This window comes from Tenrec ecaudatus, chromosome 4 (assembly GCF_050624435.1).
Source record: "Tenrec ecaudatus isolate mTenEca1 chromosome 4, mTenEca1.hap1, whole genome shotgun sequence".
Classification (NCBI taxonomy): Eukaryota; Metazoa; Chordata; class Mammalia; order Afrosoricida; family Tenrecidae; genus Tenrec; species Tenrec ecaudatus.
This window is the reverse complement of record NC_134533.1, coordinates 158,871,408-158,897,279: the sequence shown is the minus strand read 5'-3', so window position 1 is coordinate 158,897,279 and position 25,872 is coordinate 158,871,408. Positions and strand designations below refer to the sequence as shown.

General features: G+C 37.8%; 1 protein-coding gene across 1 annotated transcript in view; it reads left to right on the top strand.

The window, feature by feature from the left end:
- Positions 1–10,500, top strand: part of KPNA4 (karyopherin subunit alpha 4) — a 60,674-nt gene extending 50,174 nt beyond the window's left edge. Inside the window, exons 14-17 of the mRNA XM_075546984.1 lie at positions 221–292; positions 1,260–1,422; positions 6,719–6,813; positions 8,533–10,500. Coding sequence (XP_075403099.1) covers positions 221–292; positions 1,260–1,422; positions 6,719–6,813; positions 8,533–8,631 — 429 coding nt within the window. The 3' untranslated portion in view covers positions 8,632–10,500. The remainder of the gene's footprint in view (positions 1–220; positions 293–1,259; positions 1,423–6,718; positions 6,814–8,532) is intronic.
- Positions 10,501–25,872: the final 15,372 nt, after the last annotated feature.

Genomic DNA, 25,872 nt, shown 5'->3' with positions numbered 1-25,872 from the left:
TATGTGTTTTTCAACAGTAAAATCAGTTGGTTGCCAGGAAAGATCACATAAAGGGCCATCTATTATATTGGGTGGATAAGCTATAGTTCAGAAACCTATCTTAATAGGTAAAAATTATGTATGCATATAGCAAGACTAGAAGGATGCTCAAAGAAATAATCATTGATAAATCATTTCAGAAAACCTTTATTCCAACTTGGCATATGCTTTGCTTTTACAGGGAGACTTTGGCACTCAAAAAGAAGCTGCGTGGGCCATAAGTAATTTAACAATTAGTGGAAGGAAAGATCAAGTAAGTTTAGCTTTTTCTATTTCTTTTTTTTCCCAGCTTTTTCTATTTCTAACAATTGATAAAATAACAATAGAGCTAATACTAAGATTTTACTTAAGTAAATCATAAATTATTAGCAAGAATGCCAGCGTTTTGCGATATCCCTCCCTCCTTCATATCAAAACATCACTTTCAGTTCTTTAGCCCCAGCTATAGCCCATCAAGGAGAAGCTGTGATCTCTTTCCAACTTTGTGACTTAAAATAATTTTCTAAGTAAGTTTTACAGTCAGTTGATTTTTGTTTTTAAGAAGGAACTGGTCTTTATAATTTTATTTTATTTGGCATATGAAACTGCCTCGTGCTTCTTAATTTATTAAAAAGGCAAGCATAAAAATTCAACAGCTGCAAAACCAAAGAACTAATTCAACCAATGGTAGGGACTGGGAACAAAAGGATTAATATGGACATCCCAGACAATACATTGATAACCGTCCCCCTCAAAAGCTACAGACTTGTAGAAAGTAATGAGTAGAAAGATGAAGTAGCTTATAAGAGTGCATGTAAAAGATATACAAGTTGTGCAGTTAGTGTGTGAGAGTGCTAATTGTGTTCCTATCTGATTTTTTAAATTGTTAATAAAACAAAGACCCTGTGGAGTTTACCATATTAAAATTTTTAAAAATGTTTTGTTGCTTAACTGATTTTGTATCAATTAAGATGTTTAGAGTATTGAAAGGATATATGAAGGGACTATTTCTTATGGCAAAGAAATGTTTAATATGTTAAATGATTCCTTCCATTGTACTTTGATTTCAAGTAATATATTTACCTACATTAAAAGAAAACGTTAAATTAATATCTAGTCTAACCTCATAATATATGAGCGCCAAAGTCATATTTCTGTTTTTAAGTTTTCAAAATCAAAATTACTGGTAGGATTCAATGGGATAAACTTAGACAAATTAACTTTTCATGTTTATTCTTCAGGTGGCCTACCTTATCCAACAAAATGTTATCCCACCTTTTTGCAACTTGCTGACTGTAAAAGATGCACAAGTTGTACAAGTAGTACTTGATGGACTTAGTAATATATTAAAAATGGCTGAAGATGAGTCAGAAACCATAGCCAATCTTATAGAAGAGTGTGGAGGTAAGTTTAAATTAACATTCTACATTTTAATGTTCTTTTTGTAACTACTTTTATTTCTTTACTAATGAGACATTTCTGTATTTTTCTTAACCAAGGTACAATTGTTCTATAAGTACATTCCTCGATGTTTGCATATGTTTACTTAACTGAATTACACCTGTATATTGAAGAAACACTATGCTCTAGGGCAGCAGTTCTCAACCGGTCCGTTGAGACCCCTTTGGGGGTCCAATGACCCTTTCACAGGAGTCGCTTGATTCATAACAATAGCAAAATGACAATTATGGAGTAGCAACTAAAATAATGTTATGGTTGAAGGGGTCATCACAGCATGAGGAACTGTATTAAAGGGTCTTGGCATGAGGAAGGTTGAGAACCACTGCTCTAAGGTATTGGAGAGATAGTGGTAAAACAAGGTGAAGTCCTTGCCCTTGAGACATTTAGTGTAGTCATGAAGTTAAGCTTAAACTGATTCAGTGTACTAATTTCCCTAATAGAAATGTCCTACCAAATGATAAACCGAATGCATCCTGGAAGAAGCAAAAAAATGGCACCTGAACTGAATTTTGAGTGATGAATAAGAATCATGTAAAAAGGGCTGAAAGGTATCCCAGGCAAAGATAACTTTGTTCCATAAGCAAAGTCTGAGGTGAAAATAGCATTCAGCAAATTACAAGTACTTCAGAGTTGCTGAATGTGGAATTGAGCTATGAAGAGATGAGGCTGGAGAGATACAGTAACCAACTTCCTGACAAAGTCTGCAAAGCTTTGTAGCACAGCAGATATTTTTTCTGTAGAGAAGTAGTTTCCAAATCTGAAGGTATACCAGAACCATCTGGAATATAAATAAACACATTTTAACTACAACTCAGAGTTACTGTAAGAACAGAGCATGGTAGCCCAATGTTATCAGCCTTGATAAACATTAAAGGTGCTTCTGAGAAATGGAGAAGGGAACGAAAGGAGACAGAACTGTTCAGAGCGGCTTCTTATTTGGTGAAGAAGTCAAGAGACACAGAAATTAGCGTAATAAGGAATAGGTGGGGGGCAACACTGGAGACACAGCGTGGGAATTGTGCCAGATCTGACCCCACCACACTGAGGTGAAGCACTAAGGACGTGCAACAGAACAACAAGGGGAACAGTGAAGTGAAGTACCCAAAGAATACCAAAAATAGGCTTTGGGGCCAGGGCGAGGCACCCCATCAGGCTCAACCGGGAAAACACTCCTAAAGTCAACAAACAGTCCTTGACCTATTTACAGTCTGGAGGAAAAAACAACAGAACTAATGGTTCCAGAGGGACATGGGAGAGGGGGAGGTGGGGCAAAGGAACTGGGTGTTAACAAACCCAGGGACAAGGGAACAAGTGATCGAGAATCCATGTCGAGGGTACAGGAGGCCTGGTAGGACTTGATCGAGAGCAATGTAACCGAGAGGAATTACTGAAACCCAAATGAAGGCTGAGCATGATAGTGGGACAAGAGGAAAGTAAAAGGAAATAGAGGAAAGAACTAGGAGGCAAAGGGCATTTATAGAGGTCTAAATACAGGCATGTACATACGTAAATATATTAATATAGGATGATAAGGAAATAGATCTATGGCATATATTTGTAGGTGTAGTATTAAGGTAGCAGATGGGCATTGGCTCTACTCAAGTACTCCATTAATGCAAGAACATTTTGTTCTATTAAACTGGCTTTCCATGATGATCACCTTCCCGACACGCACGATCCCTGAAGACAAAGCGGGTACATAAGCAAATGTGAGGAAAGCTATGGTGCCCAGCTTTCAAAAGATGCAGCACCTGGGGTTTTAAAGGCTGGAAGATAAACAAGCAGCCATCTAGCTGAGAAGCAACAACGCCCACATTGAAGAAGCACAGCAGCCTGTGTGATCATGAGGTGTCAATTGGATCAGGTATCAGGCATCAAAGACCCAGAAAAAAATTTTATATCATTGTGAATGAGGGTGAGTGCGGAATGAAGATCCAAGCCCATCTGTAGGCAACTGGGCATCCCTCTTACAGAAGAGTCACAGGGAGGAGAGGAGCCAGTCAGGGTGCAGTATAGCAGTGATGAAACATACAACTTTCCTCTAGTTCTTTAATGCTTCCTCCCCCCACTCTCATCCCAATTCTACCTTACAAATCTGGCTAGACCTGAGGTTGTACACTGGTCCAGATCAGAGTTGGAATCACTGGGAATCAGGACAGATAAACCCCTCTGGACCAATAATGAAAGTAGAGACATCAGGGGGGGAAGGGGAAGGTGGGGGAGAAAAGGGGAACCGATCACAATGATGTACATATAACCTCCTCCATCGGGGGACGGAAAACAGACAAGTGGGTGAAGGAAGAAATCAGACAGTGTAAGACATGAAAAAATAATTTATAAATTATCAAGGGTTTTGGGGGGATGGAGGGGAGGGGAGGATAGGGGGAAAATGAGCTGATATCAAGGGCTCTAGTAGAAAATGTTTTGAGAATGATGATGGCAACAAATGTGTGTGACACAATGGGCACATTATGGATTGTGATAAGAGTTGTACAGAACCCCAATAGAATGATTTTTTAATAAATAAAATGCAAAGTTTGCAAACAAAAAGAAATTAGGTAAAATATCATTTTATGGTTAAATCAAAATTCAGAGTTCATAAGCATTGCCTGCCACATTGGTAGTGAGACTTAGGAATCTTCATTATACAAGCTACCCTAGTGGATTCTGCTAGAGAATAACCTCAAGGTTTTGGATTACTTCTTTTTTTAATCACTTTATTGGGGCCTCTTAATAGCTTTTACCGCAATCCATACGTACATCCATTGTGTCAAGCACATATATACATAGGTTGCCATCATAATTTTCTAAACATTTTCTTTGTACTTGAGCCCTTGGTGTTTTTTTCCCTCTACCCCTCACCCTCCCTCTCTCCCTCATGAACCCTTGATAATTTATTTTAAAATGTTCCATGTTTTACACCAATCACTGTCTCCCTTCACCCGTGTTTCTGTTATTCATCACGATGGGTTGGGGTGGGGGGAATTATACCTTGGTCATGATCATTGCCATCAGTTTCCCCTTTCTCCCCCCATCGTCTCCTTACCCTCCTGGTATCGCTACTCTTTTCTTTTCTTTTTCGCTACTCTTATTATTGGTCCTGAGGTACTTATCTGGCCTGGGTTCTCTGTGTTGCAAGCTATTATCTATCTGTTCCAGGGTACATGCTCTCGTCTAGCCGGATTTGTAAGGTAGAACTGGGGTCATGATAGTGAGGTGGAGGAAGCATTAAAGAACTAGAGGAAAGTTGTTTGTTTCACCTGTGCTATACTGCACCCTGACTGGTTCATCTCTTCCTTGTGACCTTTTGTGTCCATACATAATTTTCTGTAGAACTTACTTACATAACCGGATGAGGCCATTAGAAAAGTGTAGAGTGGTCAGGCCACCCGAAATGAAGGCAGCCATTATAGGGAGGAGAGATGATAGATTCAGGAAATTAATACACTGGTGTTTTTGACATCTGATTAGGGAATATTAGGGGAAAGTGAGCTTAGGTTTTCTTTCTGATTCCAAGCTGCTATCATTAAGTAAGAATGCAGGAGAGGAAACAGTAGTCTAAACGGAAAAACTGTTGAACAGTGAGACTTTTGAGTACTTGTAAAATAAGAGAAACTCAAAAAAGCAATGTAACTGTAAACATTCAGGTCTTCAATTAATATTTGTAGGTAGTAACTAATTTTTTAATGGAAGGATTACTAAGAGGAGAAGGAAGTGAGCTCAAGCTAATTTTTCTATTTAAGGACTGGCTAAGAGGATGGATACTCTGTAAGGAGCAGTTTCACAGGTCTTAAAATTATTAATCCTATGAAACAATTGACCTTGCATGTCAATCAACAGCTATGTGTGTGTGTATATATTCATATTCAAATGTGTGACATTTGACTTAATGAACTTATTAATGTTTATAGGGGGGAAATCCCTTTTTTTAAACTACATGTACTTTTTAATACCCCTCCCAATCACTCTCCAACTGTCTTTACATTGTCACTAGAAAAATTTGGCAGATAATAGAAAATAGAATTCAAGGAAAAGAAATAACCTAGAATCCTACAATGCAAACCATTATTGTGTTATCTTGCTGGTTTTGTCAGTCTGGGTAGATTAGAGAAATTCATAGACGTGTATAAGAATGAGCTTTACATACAAGAACAAATGTACATTGAGAAAACATCTCAGTCCAGATCAAGTCTATAAGTCCCTATTAGCCCATATATCTGATACCAATCTACAAAGTCCTCTTCAGCCTCACCAAACATATGCAATGACACCGAATGCAGGAAGATAACAGGCCAGTGGGTGGGGATCCAGTGACGTTGTAAGCATCTCCGCACTGTCAGGGGTCTCCACATGATTTCTCCACCTCAGGACACTGGCTGCTATCAGCCTGTCTCTATGTGGTTTGTCAAAATGGATGTCTCAGAGAGAGTCTCCCACCTCCAAGGAGGAAATACAGGAGTTCCCAGAATCCCCAGGAGAAGTCCATGCCCACCCAGAGGCCTCATTGGCTATATCCTGATTGACAGGCCAGACTCTACCCCTACACTCTCAATCCTCAAATTGACACCCGATTATGTAACTACCACACTAGTCTTTTGTTTGTTTGGTTTTTGAAAGGCTATAATCAAACATATAGGGAGATTTTATAATCTACTTTTAAGTTTTAACAAATGAAAGCAAGTCTACTGCCCCACAGGGTTCCCAAAGCTATAATTCTTTTACATAAGCTAACTGCCACATCCTTCTCCCATGGTATGACTGGTGGCTTCAAACTGTTGACCTTTTGGGTTAGTGACTGAGTACTTTACCATTGTATCACAAGGGCGCCTATGTACTCTATAAGAACATCGGATTTGGAGGAGGAAGGGGATGAGGAGCGGATACCAAGGGCTCAAGTAAAAATAAAATGTTTTGAAAATGATGGCTACAAATGTGCTCGACACAATGTATGTATGGATTGTGATAAGAGCTGTATGAGCCCCCAAGAAAATGATTTTAAAAACAACAGGTTCCTTGTATTTTCTTAGATACTTAGCCTATTGTTTACTGTAACATTTAAATGGTGTTAGATACTAAGATTGTTGATATTTTTAAATAGTATATCTTTTCACATGATTTTTATATTTTAAAATTCACCTTTGGATTATATTTCCCAGAATATATCACAACATTATTGTAGTATTTGTTGTGGTTACTTTTCAAATACTACCATTGTTTCACGCCATAAAATCTCTTACAGGACTGGAGAAAATTGAACAGCTTCAAAATCATGAAAATGAAGACATCTACAAATTGGCTTATGAGATCATTGATCAGTTCTTCTCTTCAGATGATGTATTTAATAATTTTATAGTATTATTAATTTTATAAAACATAAGTGTGGGTGAAATAATTTAATGTAAGATAGTATAGTGTACATAGTTTTTAATGAAATTAAAATAATTTTATGACAAAGTCACTGTCAGAAATTGATATTTCGGTATTTTAAAATCTCTAAAGGGCAGTATAAAGTAGTACTAGCACTAGTAGTAAAAGGAAAAGGATTTTTTTTAACAAATCAAATTTTTTTTTACCTCATATCTTTATTTTCGTATTTTTGTCATGGACATTATATACTTATAGTGCATTGATTCCATTATGCCCTGTAACGAGTTTTTTGTGGAAAAATAGTTCAATTATATGTGAATGTCACTATATTTTTATATTTTATGTAGTTGCCAAAAATAGACCAAATGAAAAGAATAAATAATCCTAAAATATAAAGCCATCAAAATGGCAAGTTTTGTTACCTACATGCTCATCACAAACAAAATGTAAGCCAGTACGTGGAAATATTTTTTGGATGACCAGTATTTAGTAAGTAGTTAAAGGATAGCATAATTTATTTGTGGTATTACCATTTGGGGGAACTAAATCATTTAGAAAGTATGATGTGAATACATAGAGATATAACTAATGAAATAGTTTATCAGGAATGGGGGTAGGTAGGGAAGATGAGTGGAATTGGGGAGCAAACTGATTGCAGGAGGGGGCCAGGGAGCCTTAGAACTTATTTTGATGATGAATATATAACCCTATAAAAAAAACAATTTAACTGGAAGTGTGTGATGTGAATATTAAGAAAAGTAAAAAAAGAAACAAACTAAACTTGGCCACTGTATGGGTGAAGGAGGTAGAGTTTTTGCTTAGAGGGCATTGAGTTTGTGGTAATGGAAGTAGAATAATTTGGAAAAAGGTATCAATAATCATTGCACAATATGAAGCGTATAATCAGTGGTACTGAGTTAGAAGTTGTTGACTTGGAAAATGTCTTCTGTATATTTTTGCCACAATTTAAAAAAATCATTAGAAAATTAAAATTATTATATTGCTGTATGTTATTTACATGCCAACACCTAGCTTTAAGTTCCGCTTAGATTATAATACTAATTAAATACAGAAAAAACATGCCTTATAAGGATAACTTTGACAATAGGTCTCAAAGTTGGATTTCTGGATGCTCTAATTTGTGAATAGGATTTCTAATATACCTCAACATGTATTCTGTGTAGCATTACAGAAAGAATGGTATATGTGGTTATAGGTTTAAGATTTTATAGTATTTCAAGGAAGTATATTTGCAGATAAAATATTGCAGAATGCTATTTATTCATTATTAACAAACCTATTATTTTACCATTTGTCTTCAATTGTTAATAAAACATTAGGTAAAAAATGTATTTATGCTCCAAAAGTGCTAGCATTAATTTTTCAATGTCAATAGCTTATATCTACTTTCCAGGTAAAGGGAAAACTTAGTGAGTACCAGAGTGTACTTCCCTCTTGATTCGAGAACAAGGGCCATCTCCAGTTCATTACTCCTGTTTCATCATTTTGGAAGATAGCTGTCTTATTTATTTTCTTAAATTCCCTTTTAACTTGACTTCCCTTATAAAAATCCTCTGAAACTATTTCAGCTTTCTAAAGGCATGGTGGAAAATGTTGTGATAGGGCTATAACTATAATGCTGTTTATGCTTTTCAATCTAACTGCCTGTTTGCTCTTTCCTTCTAGATTGATGAAGATCCTAGCCTTGTTCCAGAGGCAATTCAAGGTGGAACATTTGGTTTCAATTCATCTGCCAATGTACCAACGGAAGGGTTCCAGTTTTAGAAAGATGTTTTGGAAGTTAGGTCCATGCAGCACTGAGATATATATATATATATACATATATATAAAAAGGTTTGATCCATCAAGCTTGGCTCATGGGATCTGCTGCTGCATTAAATCGGGAAAGAAAATGTGAAGATTTCATTTGGAATCACAGAAAATGCCCAAATGAGGTCAAGATGGCGAGTGGGTGCGAGTGAGAATGAGTGGCACAATGTAATGAAAACTTTACATGAATGCTTATTTAGGTTGTTAAAAGTAAAAAGGGCTACGGGTCACAGATCTTCAGTGCCTGAGAAGGAACATTGACTTACTCTATATCAATTGAGGGGAAAGTGCAGTACTGTCATCTTCAAGCCTTGCAAGTATAAAAGAGAATAGGATAGGATGCCCGTCTAAGTCAAAGGAAGTGAGCCCAGGCCTTGCTATGAAGCAGTGTGTGAATGAGCAATGTTGAGTGAATGGCTGGCTCAATGATGGAGAGTCAGGTTCATCTTTCAAATCTAGGGCTCTTCACTCCTGAAGCAGACTCCTAGCCCTGGAGTGACTGTGTATGAGAGAGTGGTTGTGGTTCTGTATGTGAACGCATGCAAGCTTGATTTGCCTTCAGGGGGCTGATAAAACAGTAAATCATCAAAGTGAGATCATAAGTGTTACTGTACACTGGACATGAAACCAAACCGGTTCAGCAGCAGACATTGGTTTACTCTGCAGCCTGTGTTTTCTATCCCTCTTTCCCATCCTTCAGCCCCACCCACCCCTTTTATTTTTTAAGCCTTTATTTACTTTACCTAGTATGGCTTTTTAGTTGCTTCTCAATTCAGAAAACTTTTCAGGAAGATATCCCTGTGCATTTGCACCAGATGAATGTTTGGATGCTATGAAAAAGCTTTCCATATCATCAGAACAAATTTGTGTAGTTTTTGCATGGAAAAAAAAATCATAAATTTCCCTCAAAATAGACTGTTGCAGTACACAAGTTGCCATAATAGTATAAAACAGTAAAATGTACTTTAAAAGCCATCCTTTCATTTTCAGAGATAACATAGAGATCTTTGCATGAGGTAAATCTACAGCATAGTTCATTTTTAGATTTTGTTGAGTCCTGTAAAGAAGAAGAAAAAGTTTCAGTTGTGGTAGAATACCGTGCTGTGTTTAAATGTTACTTGTTTTCAAACTTTGTTTTCTATGAAAATGATATGGAAACTTCTAAAATGGAATGTGGTGCATATGTACTGCTGAATAAAGACCGATGAAGAGGCTTGAGTAGATGCACAAATCAAGTAATGGTTTGAACACCTTTAATGATATGCCTAATCTGTTCAATTGTCTTAGAAACTTTTTATCTTAGATGTAGGCAGCCATGAACAATCTATTTTGAGCCACTTTAGGGAGAAAACTTTGTATTTTTAAAACTTGCATAAAGGTTATGCAAGTGGTTTTTATAAATTGGAATAATGCCTCAGTTTTGAGGTTATGCACACTAAATTAAATGTGACATAAATTAATTTGTACAAAACAAGAACTCTTTATAAGGTGGCTCATTGTAGGAAATCCTGTGCCTTCCCCTTTGAGCACAAATGTCGCATGAACAACAGTTTGCTATAAGAAACACACCAGATTAGCCACCATTCGCATCTGTATCTACTTTGTGTTTAAAAATCAACTGGTAATTCTGAAACACTGTAGAATGGATAAAAATTATTTTGTGATCATAACTCTTTGTTGAACTAGAGTATTTTTGCAGCATTCCTTGTCATCAGAAACATGGTTAAAGTTTAAAACTAGAAGCAGCAGAAAACTAGCTTGTAAAATTTATCCAAGTAGAGTGCAGGCTAGGCTGTCTTGGGGAAATAAACATTAAAACTTAAAGCAATGTTTTACATGGGGTGTGTGTGTGGTGTGTGGGTTTTTTATATTAATGTAAAGTTTAGAGTATAACTCAATGACTATAAGTTAGTTTCTTTATGAAGCTTTTGGCCTAAAACCAGCATAACAGAAGAAATTTTATGAATTCTGTAATGTCCCGGTGGACATATTCTAACCCTCTGATACCATGTATGCTGCTGCTTTCTCCCTGTCCAAACAAAGGTTTTCCCTCCATTCCCTCTTCCAGCAAAACGGACTGAGATCAAAAGCAGTTCTTTAACTTCCAACATGTGTCTCCAAATGACTGCATTACAAAAATATCGTTTTCACAGATGGCTTATTTATCAAAAGATGGGCATAACTAATTAACTTAATTCGTGGTTTGGGATTGTTTTGTTGTTGGGTTTTTTTTGGGGGGGGGAGGGAGTGGTAACTTTGGTTTGATTTTGTTGTTTTAATAAAAATATGGTGGAAAATAAGCCAGTGAGCTTAGAATAGGCCAAATAATTTACTGGGTTAGGTATCTTTATAATTAAAGCAATATTAACAGCTAAGTACAAGGGCTACCAAATGAACTAAATATTTTTACCTATGGTCTCCTATAGGACATTGATTTCATAATAGAATATCTAGAAGGGCTTTTCATATGCGAAATTTATTTCAACCACTTACAGTTATCTAATCCAAGCACTTATTTATTCTCTAATAATCTAGAAGAGAGATTGTGAGTTTTTTTTTCTGATGAGGATAATAGAGTTAAGACTAATAAGCCAAACCTAAATGTTCTTGATTTTTTTAATGTCTTAAATTATTTGGAACATTAAGCTATTTTCGAGTATTGTAAAATAAGAATGCAATATTAGTGGCATGTAAATAGGCCTAGTCTCAAACATCTTCAGAGATAATTCCTTTCTAATTTTCAAAGATTCCAGTATTTGTGTGCCATGGTGGATAGTTAAACTTTCCACAGTGCTCTGGACCAAACCCAGAGCATTCTTTAATCCATTTTACAGTCATTAAAAATATATCTGAAAATTTTTTCCCATTTCTGGGTTAGATACAGTAACTACAATTCATAGTTACTGCGTTTTGTAAAGATAATTTGTGTGACACCCTTTTTGGAGTCTAGTGAACGTGATTTTACTGTGGTGCAGGCTGGGTATAACATAGCCATGTCCTCTGCTCACTGTTTCACAAGGTTGCAACCAAGGTGTCGGGAGTTTCAGTCTAACCTGAGGTGTGCAAGATCCGTCCTGCGCACTCAACTTGCTTCTTCAAAACCTCATTTAAAGGACTCCGCTGATTGCGTTAGGCCCAATTACGAATTCTGTAATTTCCATGTGGACATATTCTAACCCTCTGATACCACCTATGCTGCTGCTTTTTCTGTAAGGAATTAGAATAATTCCTCTTTTGATTGAATAATTCCTTTCTTGATTAACTTAAGCCCAACGTGATTAAGAATGTTAGTTATACCTGCAAAATCCTTTTATCTTTGCTGAAGCCTCTGGCTTAATCATTGGAACAACATCCATTTTCATAGACCTTCACGTAAGAGGATTGTGCAGGTAATCTTGGGGGCAGGATCATTACAGGTTTCCCCTGCTCTCCCTAGGAGGGTTTCTGTGGAACCTGTCAGCCAAAATGGTGTAATGTGAAGAAGTAATCACTGAGGTTTATTTGTTTTTTAATCACTTCAGGACCCAAAAATCGCCAACAAATAAAACTTAAGATGACATAGTAAAGACAGGAATTGTACAATAAATACAGAGCATGTATTAGTAGAAAAAATGTACAAGGGAGCTTCACGGTATTGTAGGAACATGGCATTGAAAGATGATGGGGTTTTTCCACAAACTTGAACACCCATATATGATGTCCCAGCAAAGGAGTGGGGCAGCACCACTTGTACTGCTCTAGGTGCGCACTGTTTAATGGCTTGCTGTGAAAGGAGCACTGGACACTAGCTTGACAGCACCCAGCCCCCTGTGAAATCAAAAATTTCTGTGATTCTTTCTGTTAGCTAAAACAAAATCACTCAAGAAAAGTGAAGTAATGGGAGTTTTCAAAAACAGGAATGGGGTACCTGTATTTAGAACATTTTCTAGGAGATCATTAATGCACGCTTATTTTTGCATCAAGAGTGCACTGAACATAAATTTGGGCAGCTTTGCAAAGTATGTGTATGCTTGTAAAGAGTCCATGGATTTAGATGTACAAAGGAAGGTTGCACAAGTTAGTAAGAGCCAGCTGGAACCCTGATACCCATTCCCAGCAAGTCATGCTTGCTTCCAGTCCTAAAATTAAGCTCTTTTAATTAAGCTTTTTATAATTTGTGGACCCAGGTAAAATTTATCTATTCCTGTTTTGCGTGTTGAATGAATGATACAGGTTCTTCGTAAGCTTTGAATTTTTTTTTTACTTTTATTTCTCCAATATGGGTTTTCAGCATTGATTCTTCCATTGTATAAGAAAGTAAACTATAAACAGACCAACATAGCTTTAATTTGAAGAATTGCCATTTGTTAAGTCATAACGTATTAGGTTTCTTTACTTCAACTATAGAAGTTCAGTTAGAATACATTATCAACTATTTGGGTTTTTTGGCGGTGGGTTTTGTTTCTTTTTTTACCTTTTCATGAGTATTTTACTCAGCTTGGCAAAATTCATTTAGTATTAGCCAAAAGAATTACAGGGACATTTTGACCAGACATTGACTAAATATTCCCAAACATTGTTATAGCAGATTTATACCTTTTTTAATTTTTAAATGGGAGAGTAATATTTCTGAAAGCTTTTAAGTTTTTAATGAAACAAAGTGTGCATTTTTAAAATGTCAGAACAGTAAAGGATTTTGCTTCATAGATGCCTTAAAGTCAAATCAAGGCATGTGCCTTGATGGTCTTAGATCAGAAATAACTCAAGGGAATAAAGAAGACATATTTGCAAAGCCTATATTCCATTTGATCAAAAGCAGCTCAACGAGTATCAGGTTTCATGAAAACTGGCACTTCAGTCTGAAAAGGGATGTTAGGTTGATGTTCTCCCCGAAGGACTTAGCAATTCTGATTATTCTTTATAAATTTAGGCACGTTAGGTGATAGAAATGTTCAGAAGGCCCATGAGTTGCCAGCTGCTACTAAGTGAGTAAAGGAAAAGACTGCGTCTACAGATGTTTCTGATCTACCTCCCGCCAGCAGATTGCACAACCCCCTCATCATGCTGAACTCTGCCCCGCACTCTGTGTGTCTTACTGCTCCAAATATGCTGCCTACTCTAGGGGGTGTGGCTGATTCAAACTGGCAAGACTGCTAGACCTATTAGAAATTTTTCATTAACCTTTTACATCCTGTGCTTTTTTTTTTTTGTATTCTTATCTGGGTAGCTGGTGGATTGTTTGACCATGTTCTTAACTGTAACATATCCTAAGAGATCTCCAATTTGTTTGTTCTTTGAAATAGCAATAGCTAATAATCCTGAGTCTACATGTGTGTCTAGTGTCGGTTATTAGTGGTCATCTTTAAGCCTTGATTTTTGTGGTGCTCTGTCTGCCTCCTAAGTAATCCAGTGTCCTTCCTTTGCTCCAATTTTGAGCCTGTGAAGCCACCCTCCCCCATCTTTTTTATGTTACTTTTTTACTCTTGTTGGCTACTATCAGTGATAATACATAAATCTTGGTTTTAGGAGAATATTTCTCATCTCTTGCCACAGAGTTGGCAGGTCACACTCACCAGCCTCTTCACAGTAGAAAGATGATTAAAATGCTTCCATAAGAATTTATAGCCTCAGAAACCTTATATTGCACCAAAATTAATGAGATCATATTGGGGAATGGGGTATGGATTTAGGTGAGAATTGGCTGGGGGCTCACATTTCTCCTGTTGTAGTTTAGGAGCCCTGGTGCTGTAGCAATTACATGTGGGGCTGCTAACCAGGAAGTAGTTCATTTGAAATCACCAGTTCCAAAGGAGACAGATGATACTTTCTGCTACCGCAAGAATCACGGTCTCAGAAACCCACGGGGACATTTCTCACTTGTCCCATAGGGTCACTCTGAGTGAAATCTAATAGCAATGAGTTTGGTATTGCCATACTTCTCTGTTGTTCCTTAGAGATCACCTCCCTGTTAAGCTCATTCATAAAACTTGTATGCCTACTGGTATTTTCTACCTCCAGCCATTTCCCTTTGTATATGTAGATAGACTGCCTCCATAAAGAGCTTATAGTGCATCTGATGGCATGCAGTCAGGTTAATAGGTGTATTGCTAGGTGGAGGCCTAGGTTCTTTGGCAGAGGCCATTCCCTTGGCCTAACAGGTGTAGAGAAACTTTTTAACCCCTCCTCTCCCCCTTTTTAAAGCCAAGTTAGGGCATTCTTAAGTGGTTACGCTAACTACTACGTACAACTTCATTGTAGTTCAAGTCAACCTGAGGTACTAAAAGTATATAAAAATTTCTATTATTTTTACCCCTAAACTTGTGCATTTCTCCCCAGCAACAGGGAGTAAGAAAAGGTGGAGTAGCCGATCAGAAGTGTCTTGGTTCTTTGCTGCTGTTCTTAACTCTTGTTTGCCCTTTGAATGTCACAGTTTTCCATTGCCTTCAGGAAGTCAGGGCTCTAACTGGGCTGTCTACAACCCTGGCCACCCCCCACCCCCATTAACCCTTATTTTGCAGTATGTGTGTTATGTTTATGGTAATGTTTCCTACTGTAGTGTCTGTTCAGTCATTGCTTTATATCATATCTGCATCTCTAAGTCCACTAGATTGTAAGCTCCTTAAGAGCAAGGTCAGCATATAAGCAAAGCTCTGTAAACTCTATGAAGGTGCCATGAGTTCCTTGGGCACTAAATAAAGGATTGTGATGATAATGGAACTTCTCAGATTAACTGATTTGCAGTGATTGCTTTAAAAGTCTGTCTTCAATTTAGAATTTTTAAATTTCTCTCAATGCATTTGAGATTTCAAGGGCCCTCTCTGTATGTGGAAATGAGACTTCATCCCTAGCCAGATGAATGTTCATTTTCTTTTCTTCACTTTTAATATTTTATCCGATATATGGATATCTGACATCATCGGATATTAGAATTGATCTGCGTGTTTTCAAATACGAGTTTTACATAGGAAACAGTAGTCTAATACCAATATTACTGAAGCAAGTAATATTTTTGAAACTTCATTGAACTTCCCATCACAATGTATGTTTTTACAAAAAATACCTTAGTCATAAAGATAAATGATTAGTTATTTTGTGCAATCTGAATGTAGAATGCTTTGGTTATTGAGGTCTCAGTGTTCATTGATTAAAATAATTGCATATTTAAGGGTTTTTTTTATGTCCGAATAGCTATAGTTTGCTATTAGTAGTAATTGGAAAAAATAAGGCAGGAACAAGGAACTTAATCGGTTTTATCTAGTCTTATATCCAAACAATTCCAGTGATCACTTTGGTATTCCCCCATCTATGGTGTTGATTGTTACACAGAATTTAGGTACAAGTTCATACATTGGCTCCCTTTGATGATTTGGTTTCAGGTCCTGGCTGTGTCCATGTAATTCCTGTGGAAACTTGTGAAGATATTAGTATGTGCTTTGGCTTCTTTATCTGAAAATTTGAAATTAGACATGCCTGTGTGTGGGTTATTATATTATGTAAGTTAACTAATTCATATAATACTGGGTAGATAATAAGCACTCATTTATAACTTCCATGGGAAATTCCTTTTAAAGGTTCTGCAAATAGAAGCAGAAGCCTTACTTGTTGCATATAACAAATCCATGGGCTAGATATTAAGCTAGGAGTTAGGGATACAAAACCAATTAAGACATAGTGCTTGGCTCTCATTCTTGAGAGTGATAAATGGGTAAATGAAGTGCAATGATAGATGTAACATAACTTAGGTAAACACTGGTTGCTTTGGTTCTTCAGCTGCGCTTTAAAGTGCACAAGGTTTTTAGGTATTTCCTCTCTACACATGCATGTGAAAGTTGGATGGTGCATAATGAAGACTAGCGTGTTTTAATTTTGCTATTGGTGAATATTAAATAGACCATAGACTGATGCAAGAACAAATGTGTTTTGGAGAAAGTAAATTCAAAGAAATTTAGTCTCATGTGCTTTGGGCATATTATCAGAAAAGTTCAAAGTAGAGTCTCAGAAAAAGGACATTGTGCCTGATGAAGTGGAGGGTCGGCGAAAATGAGGAAGACCCTTAATTAGATAGATAAACACTGTGATTGCAACAATTCCTCAATCAATAATAAAGGTGGTGGGGAGACCAAGCAGTATTTGCTTCTATTATTTTGTGCATAGGTTATTATGAGTCAGAGCCTCCTCAAATGCTCTTAACAGTATTGTCTCTAATATTGTCTCTCAACTCCTGATGATCAGCATGTTTTCAGTTTTTCAAACATCTAATCTCCAGTGGTCTCCCCTTAGTAAAGGATCTTTATATTAAGCTTAGGGAAGGGGAATGGCAAAGACACTGTGAGAGGAAACTTCCTCAGCTCACAACAGAAAACCAAACCCATTGCCATTGAGTCAGTTCCAACTAATGATAGATGGTGCTATATGCTGCAGAATATAACAGAGCTTGGTAGTATTCTCTTGTCTATCTTGTTATGGACTCGAGCCAGATCCAGCAGAGACTGTGGAATGAGTGATAGTATTGCAGCTATCTAGTGCATATTGACAGAAAGAAGAGGGCACCACAGTGATGTTTGCCAATGTTTTATTGATTGTGCAAAGGTATTTACTGTGGATCATAAACTGTGGCTAACATTTTGAAGAACGAGAATTTCAGAACTCTTGATTGTGTTCATACAGACCCTGGACGCAGACCAGAAACAGTCGTTCAAACAGAACAAGGGAAAACTCCATGGTGTGAAATCAGGAAAGGAGTGTGTGAGGGTTGGGGCCTTTCACCACAGCTATTCAATCTGTATGTTGAACAGATAATCCTAGAATCTGGACTCCATGAAGAATTTGGCATCAGGATTAGAGGAAGACTCATTAACAAGCTGCTAAATACAGATGATACAACCTTGCTTACAGAGAGCAAATCAAGGTACTTAACTGATGGTCAAAGGCTGGAGCTTTTAGTGTGAATTACAATTCAAATGTTTCAAAACAACGACTATATCATAAGTGGGGTAAAGATTAAAGTTGTTGATATTTTCATTTTACTTTGATCCACATTCAATGCCCATGTAAGCAACATTCAAATCGAATGGTAAAAATGTTTTTAAAGAAATGTCATGTTGGGCAGATATGTACAAGACATCTTTAAAGTGTTAGTAAAGATGCCATTTTGCAAACAGGTTCACTTGATCCAAATCAAGGCATTTTCAACTACCTCATGTATGTGGAAGCCACACAGTGCAGAAGGAAGACCAAAAAATTGGTGCATTTGAATTGTATTGGCATCAAACATTGAAAGTACCGTGGACTGCCAGGAGAACAAACAAATATGCATTGGAAGAAGTAAAATTAGAATGTTCCTTAGAAGCAGGAATTGTGAAACTTCAACTTAATATCAGGAGAGACCAGAAGGAAGGACATGAAAATTTTTAATTTAGTGGAAAAAAAATTTTAAGCTGCCACTGCATCAATGCTGACTCATAGCAACCCTACAGGACAGGATAGAACTGGCCCTGTGAGTTTCCAGGACTAAACGGGAGAAGGCCCCATCTTTCCTCACTAGATGCTTGGCAAAGTACCAAAAACATATTCCTGCCATTGAGTCAATGAGTTTCTGAGACTGTTTACAGGAGTAGAAAACCCTTTCTCTCCCAGAGAGCCACTGGTGGTTTCAAACTGCCAACCATGCAGATCACAGCCCAACTAATAACCACTACATCAGGTAAAGTAGGAGATGTCAAAAGAAGATCTTCACAACAGATTAACACTGATTTCAACAAAAGGCTTAAGGATGGTACAAGACTGGCCAGTGTTTCCTTTTCTTTTAGACACAGGTTTACCATGTTTCAAAACTAACTCAACAGGTAACAACAAAAACAATAGGTATGGAAAGAGATCACCCACCCAGCCTTTCTAATGACAACGTGAGCATTCCTGTCTTCTATTACCCTTTTATCTCACTGAACTGGGCTCCTCCCCCTGTGATCAGTTGCACCTCTTTAGTAATGTCCTTCCCATTAACATTTCAACATGCATTTTCCTATCCAAAATAAAAAGTAGCATCTCCTCCCCTTCCCCTTGGAAAATCATCTTTGTCTATGTCACTAAGTTAAAAGCAATGAACACTAGATGTTCACACCACTGCATATTTCTTTATTGACGCCTCTCGCCTTCTTCACCTTATTTCCCAATATCCTGTCTGTTCTCTAGTCCATCCACCCTGGTCATTAAATGTCTGCATTTCCTAAGGCTCAGCCCAAGGTACCCTTCTCATTACCAACTCCCTTTATTAAACACTTCACACTTCAGTTCTCACTGCTTTGACTTGTCCCCTGTTTAATATGAGCTTTCCCTGAAATTGCTGCAACTTGTCCAAGATTAAACCCGAATGATCTCTGAAAATCAAATCTGGATATGGTAGAATTTTTGATGAACTCCTTGGCCTATTATGTGGTTCTATAATCAAATCTGAGTGTGCGATTACTTTACTGCTTAAAACTGTTCATATGTCGTTTCTTTTGGATAAAAACCAACAGTTTCCACTGATTAAATTGTTAGAAATTTTCAGCTGGACAAAATTGAAATAAGGTAATTGTGTCACCTGATTTCAACCACCATCTAGCTGATCAATTTTGTTTCATTTCTCTTCCACTCGTGCCTTGTCTCCTGTGGATTATTATGAAGCCACCCCCAGCATTTCTTTTTAGCATGACTGCATATGATAAGACTATTATCATATGCTATCACTTCTTTAAAATTCAGAATTCCTTCATACTAATACTGAATCAGTGCACAAAGGGCTTTGATTGAAACCAAAATCATTAAAAGCTGTGGCTTTTGTTCGTGGCACTTGTCAGCTCCTTAGACCATTTTCCACACCAGTTGAGGTGAGGCAACTCCCAGGGATCCCTTGTGTACCAAAGTGGAACTGCTTTACAGGGGATCTATTAGCCGGGTTTTCACAATGGTTTATGGGACCACTACACATACTTGGAGAAGAGTTATTAGGGAAGGTTTCTTGGAGGACAAAGGACCTCCTAACTCATATAAGTCAGTCCAGGGAAATGATGGCAGAAAGCAAGTCATGTGAAGTCACAAGTTCGTTCACAACAGATGGTGATGGGAAAGGACCAGACCAAAACCATATGCTTTAGTTAGGAGAACAGACTTACATGGCAGAGTATCATTGTTAAATTTGGACTTTCAAATTGTATTTTATGAGGACTACTAAAGGTAGGCAAACCAATTAGGAAACTCAGAGAAACGTGGAAAAAGAGAAGGAGGGCCAGAATTGAACAGTGCATAATAAGAAACCGGAGGAAAATGGGACTAAAGACATACTAGAAATGTGCCAGTTATCAACTCCAAATCCACTTATTTTGACCCGACTTCGTGACGAGCTGGAGCGCATAAAGAGCAGGAGGACACTTCTACCTGAAGTGCTACATTCACTGCCCGTAGCCCAATGGACCAGCTTCCACTGTGCCTCAGCTACGTACACTGTCTTCACGTGACTACTGCTTCAGAGCGGTCCCAGCAGGTGGCCTCCACAGCAGCATGACATGTAGCGCTCTCTAATAGAAGATAAGGTGAAAAGATAAAAGTTATCTGGGAAAATGATAAGAATCATTTAAGGAAAGCTTTAAAAGGCAACAGCAAGAAACCAATCAATGTAATAAGTCATACTAAAATGCAAATGACACCAGTTATACAATCCATTTTTTAAAAAAGGTAAGTGACTTCGATTAACAAACTCGTAGGTACTATGAAAAGAATAAAAAGACAATATTTGAAAAATATACTTGTTAAAGGACATGCCAAAATAGAATTTTCAATAATAAGGAAGCAACCTTATTTATGTTTTTTTGCATTTTAACCACTGTATGCAATTTGGGTTTTTTTAAATCATTGGGGGCTCGTACAACGCTTTTCACAATCCATACACATCCATTGTGTCGAGCACATTTGCACATTTGTTGCCATCGTTCTCAAAAATCTGCTTTCCACTTGAGCCCCTAGCAACCTTATTTTAAAGGAGTAAAATTTACAAACTTCAGAGAAAGTGAATGACAAATACAATCCCCAGCACATTTTATCATGAGGGAAATGCAGATAAAAATTACAATGAGATATTGTTAGAGATGAGCGATTAAAATTAAGAGCTGGCAATAACAGGTACTAGTGAGTAAGCAAATGATGCAGTCACTGAAAAACTCAAGTTGCTGCCCCACAACCTGTAACCTCACAGGTAGCTGTGTATCCATGTGAAGTGAAGTTTTCATGCAAAACTTGAGTGTGAATGTTTTAAAGCAACATTTGTCATAATCACCCAAACCGGAAACTGCTCATTTCATTCAACAGGTAATGGAGTATCAAGCTGTAGTTCACTCATAGTGGATTACTATGTGTCGATTAAAAGAGAGAGCGTACTGATACATGAAACCACATGGGAGGATCACAAATGCATTTTGCAATGTGAACGAGGCTATATTCGAAGACCTTATATTTATACCACCAAGGGATAAGCAAAGCTGCAAGGATGTACATTCTAAGGGACTGGCAAATGGGCACAAGTGAAACTGAAGATGATAGAAAAAAGTGCTTTCTCCATTATGGTGATGGCTACACGCAAAAAGTTTAGAGAAGAATGGAACTTTTCGAAGCCTTGCCTAATTCTCAAAACTTAACACAAAACTGAAGCTAAATTATATTTCAATTTCTTTTAAATGCTGCTGGAAACAAATGGAGATGAGTTGAAAATTATAATTTTCCAGTGAAACAACTTTCAATGCTTCCTTCCTCCCCCCACTATCATGACTTCACTTCTACCTTACAAATCTGACTAGATCAGAGCATGGACACTTGGTAAAGATAGAGCTCACAATACAGGGAATACAGGACAGACAAACCCCTCAAGATCAATAATGAGAATAGAGATACTAGGAGGGGAAGGTGGTAGGAGAAAGGGGGAAACTGATCACAATGATTGACATAAAATCCCTTCCCATGGTGACAACAGAAACATGGGTGAAGAGACAGCAAAACATGGGTGAAGAGAGAGCGATAGGTGTAAGTCATGAAAAAAAAACTATCAAGGGTTCTTGAGGGAGGGAAATGAGCTGATACCAATGACTAGTGGGAAGAAAATGTTTCAAGAATGATGGCAACATATGTACAAATGTGCTTGACACAATGGATGTATATGGATTGTGGTAAGAGCCCCTAATAAAATGATTTTAAAAATAAAGGCACCTGTGACAAATTTCTGATCATCCTGGACAATTTTTCTGACATAAAAAGGCCAACAAATAAAATTTTAAAACTCAATAGAGAAATGGCTAAAACAGAACCGATAGTATAAGAAAATATAAATGAACTCAAGACAAGAAAAACCTACTCAGCCTCCTTCACAATACGTGGAATTAAAAGTTAAACTGCAAGAGACCATTGCTGGACTATCAGACTGCTAAAGATCAAGGCAGTGTGGCCAACCGGCACCTTGTGGATGTGGGGAAGCAGCACTCACACGCCTGCCGCTAATTGGAACAAAATCAGCAGAGGGCAAGTTGACAAAATCTACCAAAAATGTAGACTTGTGTCCTCTTGCCCAGCAGATGCCAAATAGCATGGAACTCATTCAAGTGTACTTGTTGCAGCATCATTTGGAAAATCCAAAGATTGAAAGTAGCCATCAAGAAACACCTGATTGACCAGTGGTGATAGTGGCGATACTGGGAGGGTGGAGGGAGGATGGGTAGAGAGAGGGAACTGATTAAAAGGATCTACATGTAGCCTCCTCCCTGGGGGAAGACAACAGAAAAGTGGGTGAAGGGAGACATCGGACAGTGTAAGATATGGCGAAATAATTTTATCAATGGTTCATGAGGGAGGGAGGAGTAGAGAGGGAAGGGGGAAAATGAGCTGATGCCAGGGGCTTAAGTGGAGAGCAAATACTTTTGAGAATGATGAGGGTAACAAATACTTTTGAGAATGATGAGGGTAACAAATGTACAAATGTGCTTTATACAATTGATGTATGTATGGATTGTGATGAGTTGTATGTGCCCCAAATAAAATGGTTATTAAAAAATGAGGCACCTGATTAAATAACTGAACATCCATGCAACAATTCTTTTATATGTAAGAAGATAAAAATGTGTGTGTACTGATGTAGAAAAATCTCCAGATTATTAAGTCTCAAAGCTAACTATATGTATGCTATAATTTATGGGGGAAATAAATGCACATGCACATATGTGTGTGTGTGGATAGATAGATACACACAAGGGGGGTACCCCTCCAAATGGAATTTTTTTCAAAGCTATGTATGTAGTTTTTCTTACAAAACAACCTTATCACCTTCAAAGTACTCTCCATTACACTTAATACATTTGTCAAATCTGCAATTCCATTCTTGGAAATATTATTCAAAAATGTTTGGATGGCTGACAGCACCTCCCTTGTTTGTTCTTCACGTCTTTTCTTCTGCTTCGTCAAATCGCTGCCCTTTCATGCCCCTCTTCATTCCCAGAAACAAAAAGAACCTCTTAATAGAAAGTTTCACCATCTGACCTGGTGGAACAAATTCCAAATGCACTATTAGTCAAACTTTTTGTCCGTATGGAAAGTTGACGGATGTCCAGAGCAAGGTTTGTCATCAATCGACATTTCACATTTTTGAAACAAGAAAACCACTCATACATGAGTTTTTCCCATAGCACTGTCCTTGTGGGCTGTGTTCAACATCACAACAGTTTCTACAACATTTTTCTGGAGCAGAAAACAAAACCACATCCACATGCTGTTCTCTTAAATCAGCCATCACAAAAAATAAGGTTCAAGTGAAACTGCTTTCATGAAAAAGTTTACTGTGACCAGAGAGAACTTTCCCAGGCAACACCACTGGGTGCACTAACTCAGAGCGAGTTGCTTGATGCTCGCCTAGCCTTAAAAATGTGCACTATGACAGCTCCACCCAGCACTGTTTTTTGGTTCTAGGGGAGGTGTATCCCCTTGTATATGTATAAATATATATGTATGCATTTGCTTCCACATGCTTAAATAGCTGTGGGGTAATATACACACTTAACACTGGATTACCTATGGAGATGTACTAGCTATCAGGGGAAGACTTGGAGGAAGACTTGTTATCAAATTACATTTGAAATATGGACCTCAAGAGTAATAGAAAAAATTTTATTTATATATATATATTTACATAAATAAGCCAGTCCCAGAAAAGCCCTTCATGGAGAATCTAATGCCAATAGTTTCTTGTGTAAGTAGTGCTCAGCTGCTAACTGAAACACACTCAGCAACCCAGTAGGAAGGAGAAAGGCCTGATCAGGAAAGACATGTCTAGAAACCCCTGTAGGACCGCTCTACTCTATGATGCAGGGCGATTTTTGCCGCCACAAGGTGGCAGTGTTAAAGGACTATGAAGAACACAACTGGTCTCATGACAGCAATTTTTGCATTTAGCCTATTTTTTTAAAAATCTTTTTATTGGGGCTCATAAGGCTCATCACAATCTGTACATACATCAATTGAGCAAAGCACCCTTATACATTCGTTGCAATCGTCATTCTCATAATTCACCTTCCACTTGGGGTCCTGGAATCAGCTCGGTTTCCCTTTCCCCCGATCCCACCCCTGGTCCCTTGATAGTTTATAAATAATTATTATATCTTATCTTACACTCCCCGGCGTCTCCCCTTACCCGCCTCCCCATTGCCCATCTCCCAGAGAGGAAGTTACACATACATCTCCGAGATCGAGATGGTTCTCCCTCTCTACACCCCCTTCCCTCCTGGTGTCGCCACTCCCACCGCTGATGTTGAGGGGTTCGTCTGTCCTAGATTCCCTGTGCCTCCAGATCCCCACTGCGCCGCTGTACATCCTCTGGTATAACCAGGTCCGCAAGGTAGAATTGGGATCATAATTGGGAGGGGAGGAAGTGTTCAGGAACTAGAGGAAGGTTTTGAGTTTCATTGTTGCTACACTGAACCCTGAGTGACTCATCTCCTCCCCACTACCCCTCTGCAAGGATGTCCAGCTGTCTACAGATGGGCATTGGGTTCCCATCATGTACTCCCCCTCTTTCACGGTGATGTGATTCTCACCACCACCCCACCTTTGTTGTTTGAGACCTGGTCTCCTCTGCCCTTCACGATCACCCATGTTGGTATGCTGCTTCCGTGTGGGCTTGGTTGCTTCTGGGCTAGATAGCCGCTTGTTTGCTTTCAAGCCTTTAACTCCCCAGATGCTATATCTCTCAGCATTTAGCCTATTTTCAAAGATCTAATGAGATTGAAAAATATTTTATTATAAATTATAAAGGAAACATTTTAATGCCCCTCAAAAGAAAATGTATTAAAATATATTTTTATATAAGATAGCTTAATTTGGTGAGGAGCCCTGGTGGCGTAGTGGGTTACATGTTTGGTTTCTAACTTCAAGGTCAGCAGCTTGAAACTACCAGCTACTCTGTGGAAAAAGATGAAGCTTTCTCCTCCTGCCAAATTTCAATCACTGCAACCCCCAGGGCCCCTCTACCCTGTCTTATAGGGTAGCGGCTATGTCAGAATCGACGTAATGGCAATGAGTTTGAGCATCCTTTGGGAGGCATGAGAATATTTCTTTTATTTGACTAATTTTATAATCAGTTAATTTTGTTTTGATTTTTGCCTTTATCAAGGCACTGAAGGCCCATGGTTAAAACCAAAATCCAAAGCATTAAAAATATTTTTTTCTTACTCTGCGCCAAAGGACTTTTAATGAAATACCACAGTCTTCCTTTCCATCCCCACTTCCATTCCCCCAAATAATTAACTTTTTGTTCCTGTCGGTTACACTAGAGCTTTAAATAATATGCCCTATCTCTCCAGTTTTTATTTCACCAGCTTAAGACAACAGATACATGAAAGGCAAAAACCTGTCAATCTCCCACTTCCATTCCTTCTCTTGATTTTTGATAGTTATTATTTTTGTATCAGTTAACTGTAGTTTTGTACAAAAATATAGTTAAGTTCAAATTTAACACACTATTTGAGCTCCCTTTTGACCCATTTTAAAGTTGTTCTACTTTTTAATATTTTCTGCTTTCTTTTCAATTGAGGTTTTTCTCGGGTTTAGTTTGCTATTGTTAGTTTGGGGTTTTTGTTTTTTCTTATGTTTTTCAGTAGATGAAATCCAGGACGGGGAGGTGAATCTATATATACAGTAACTGGATTAACA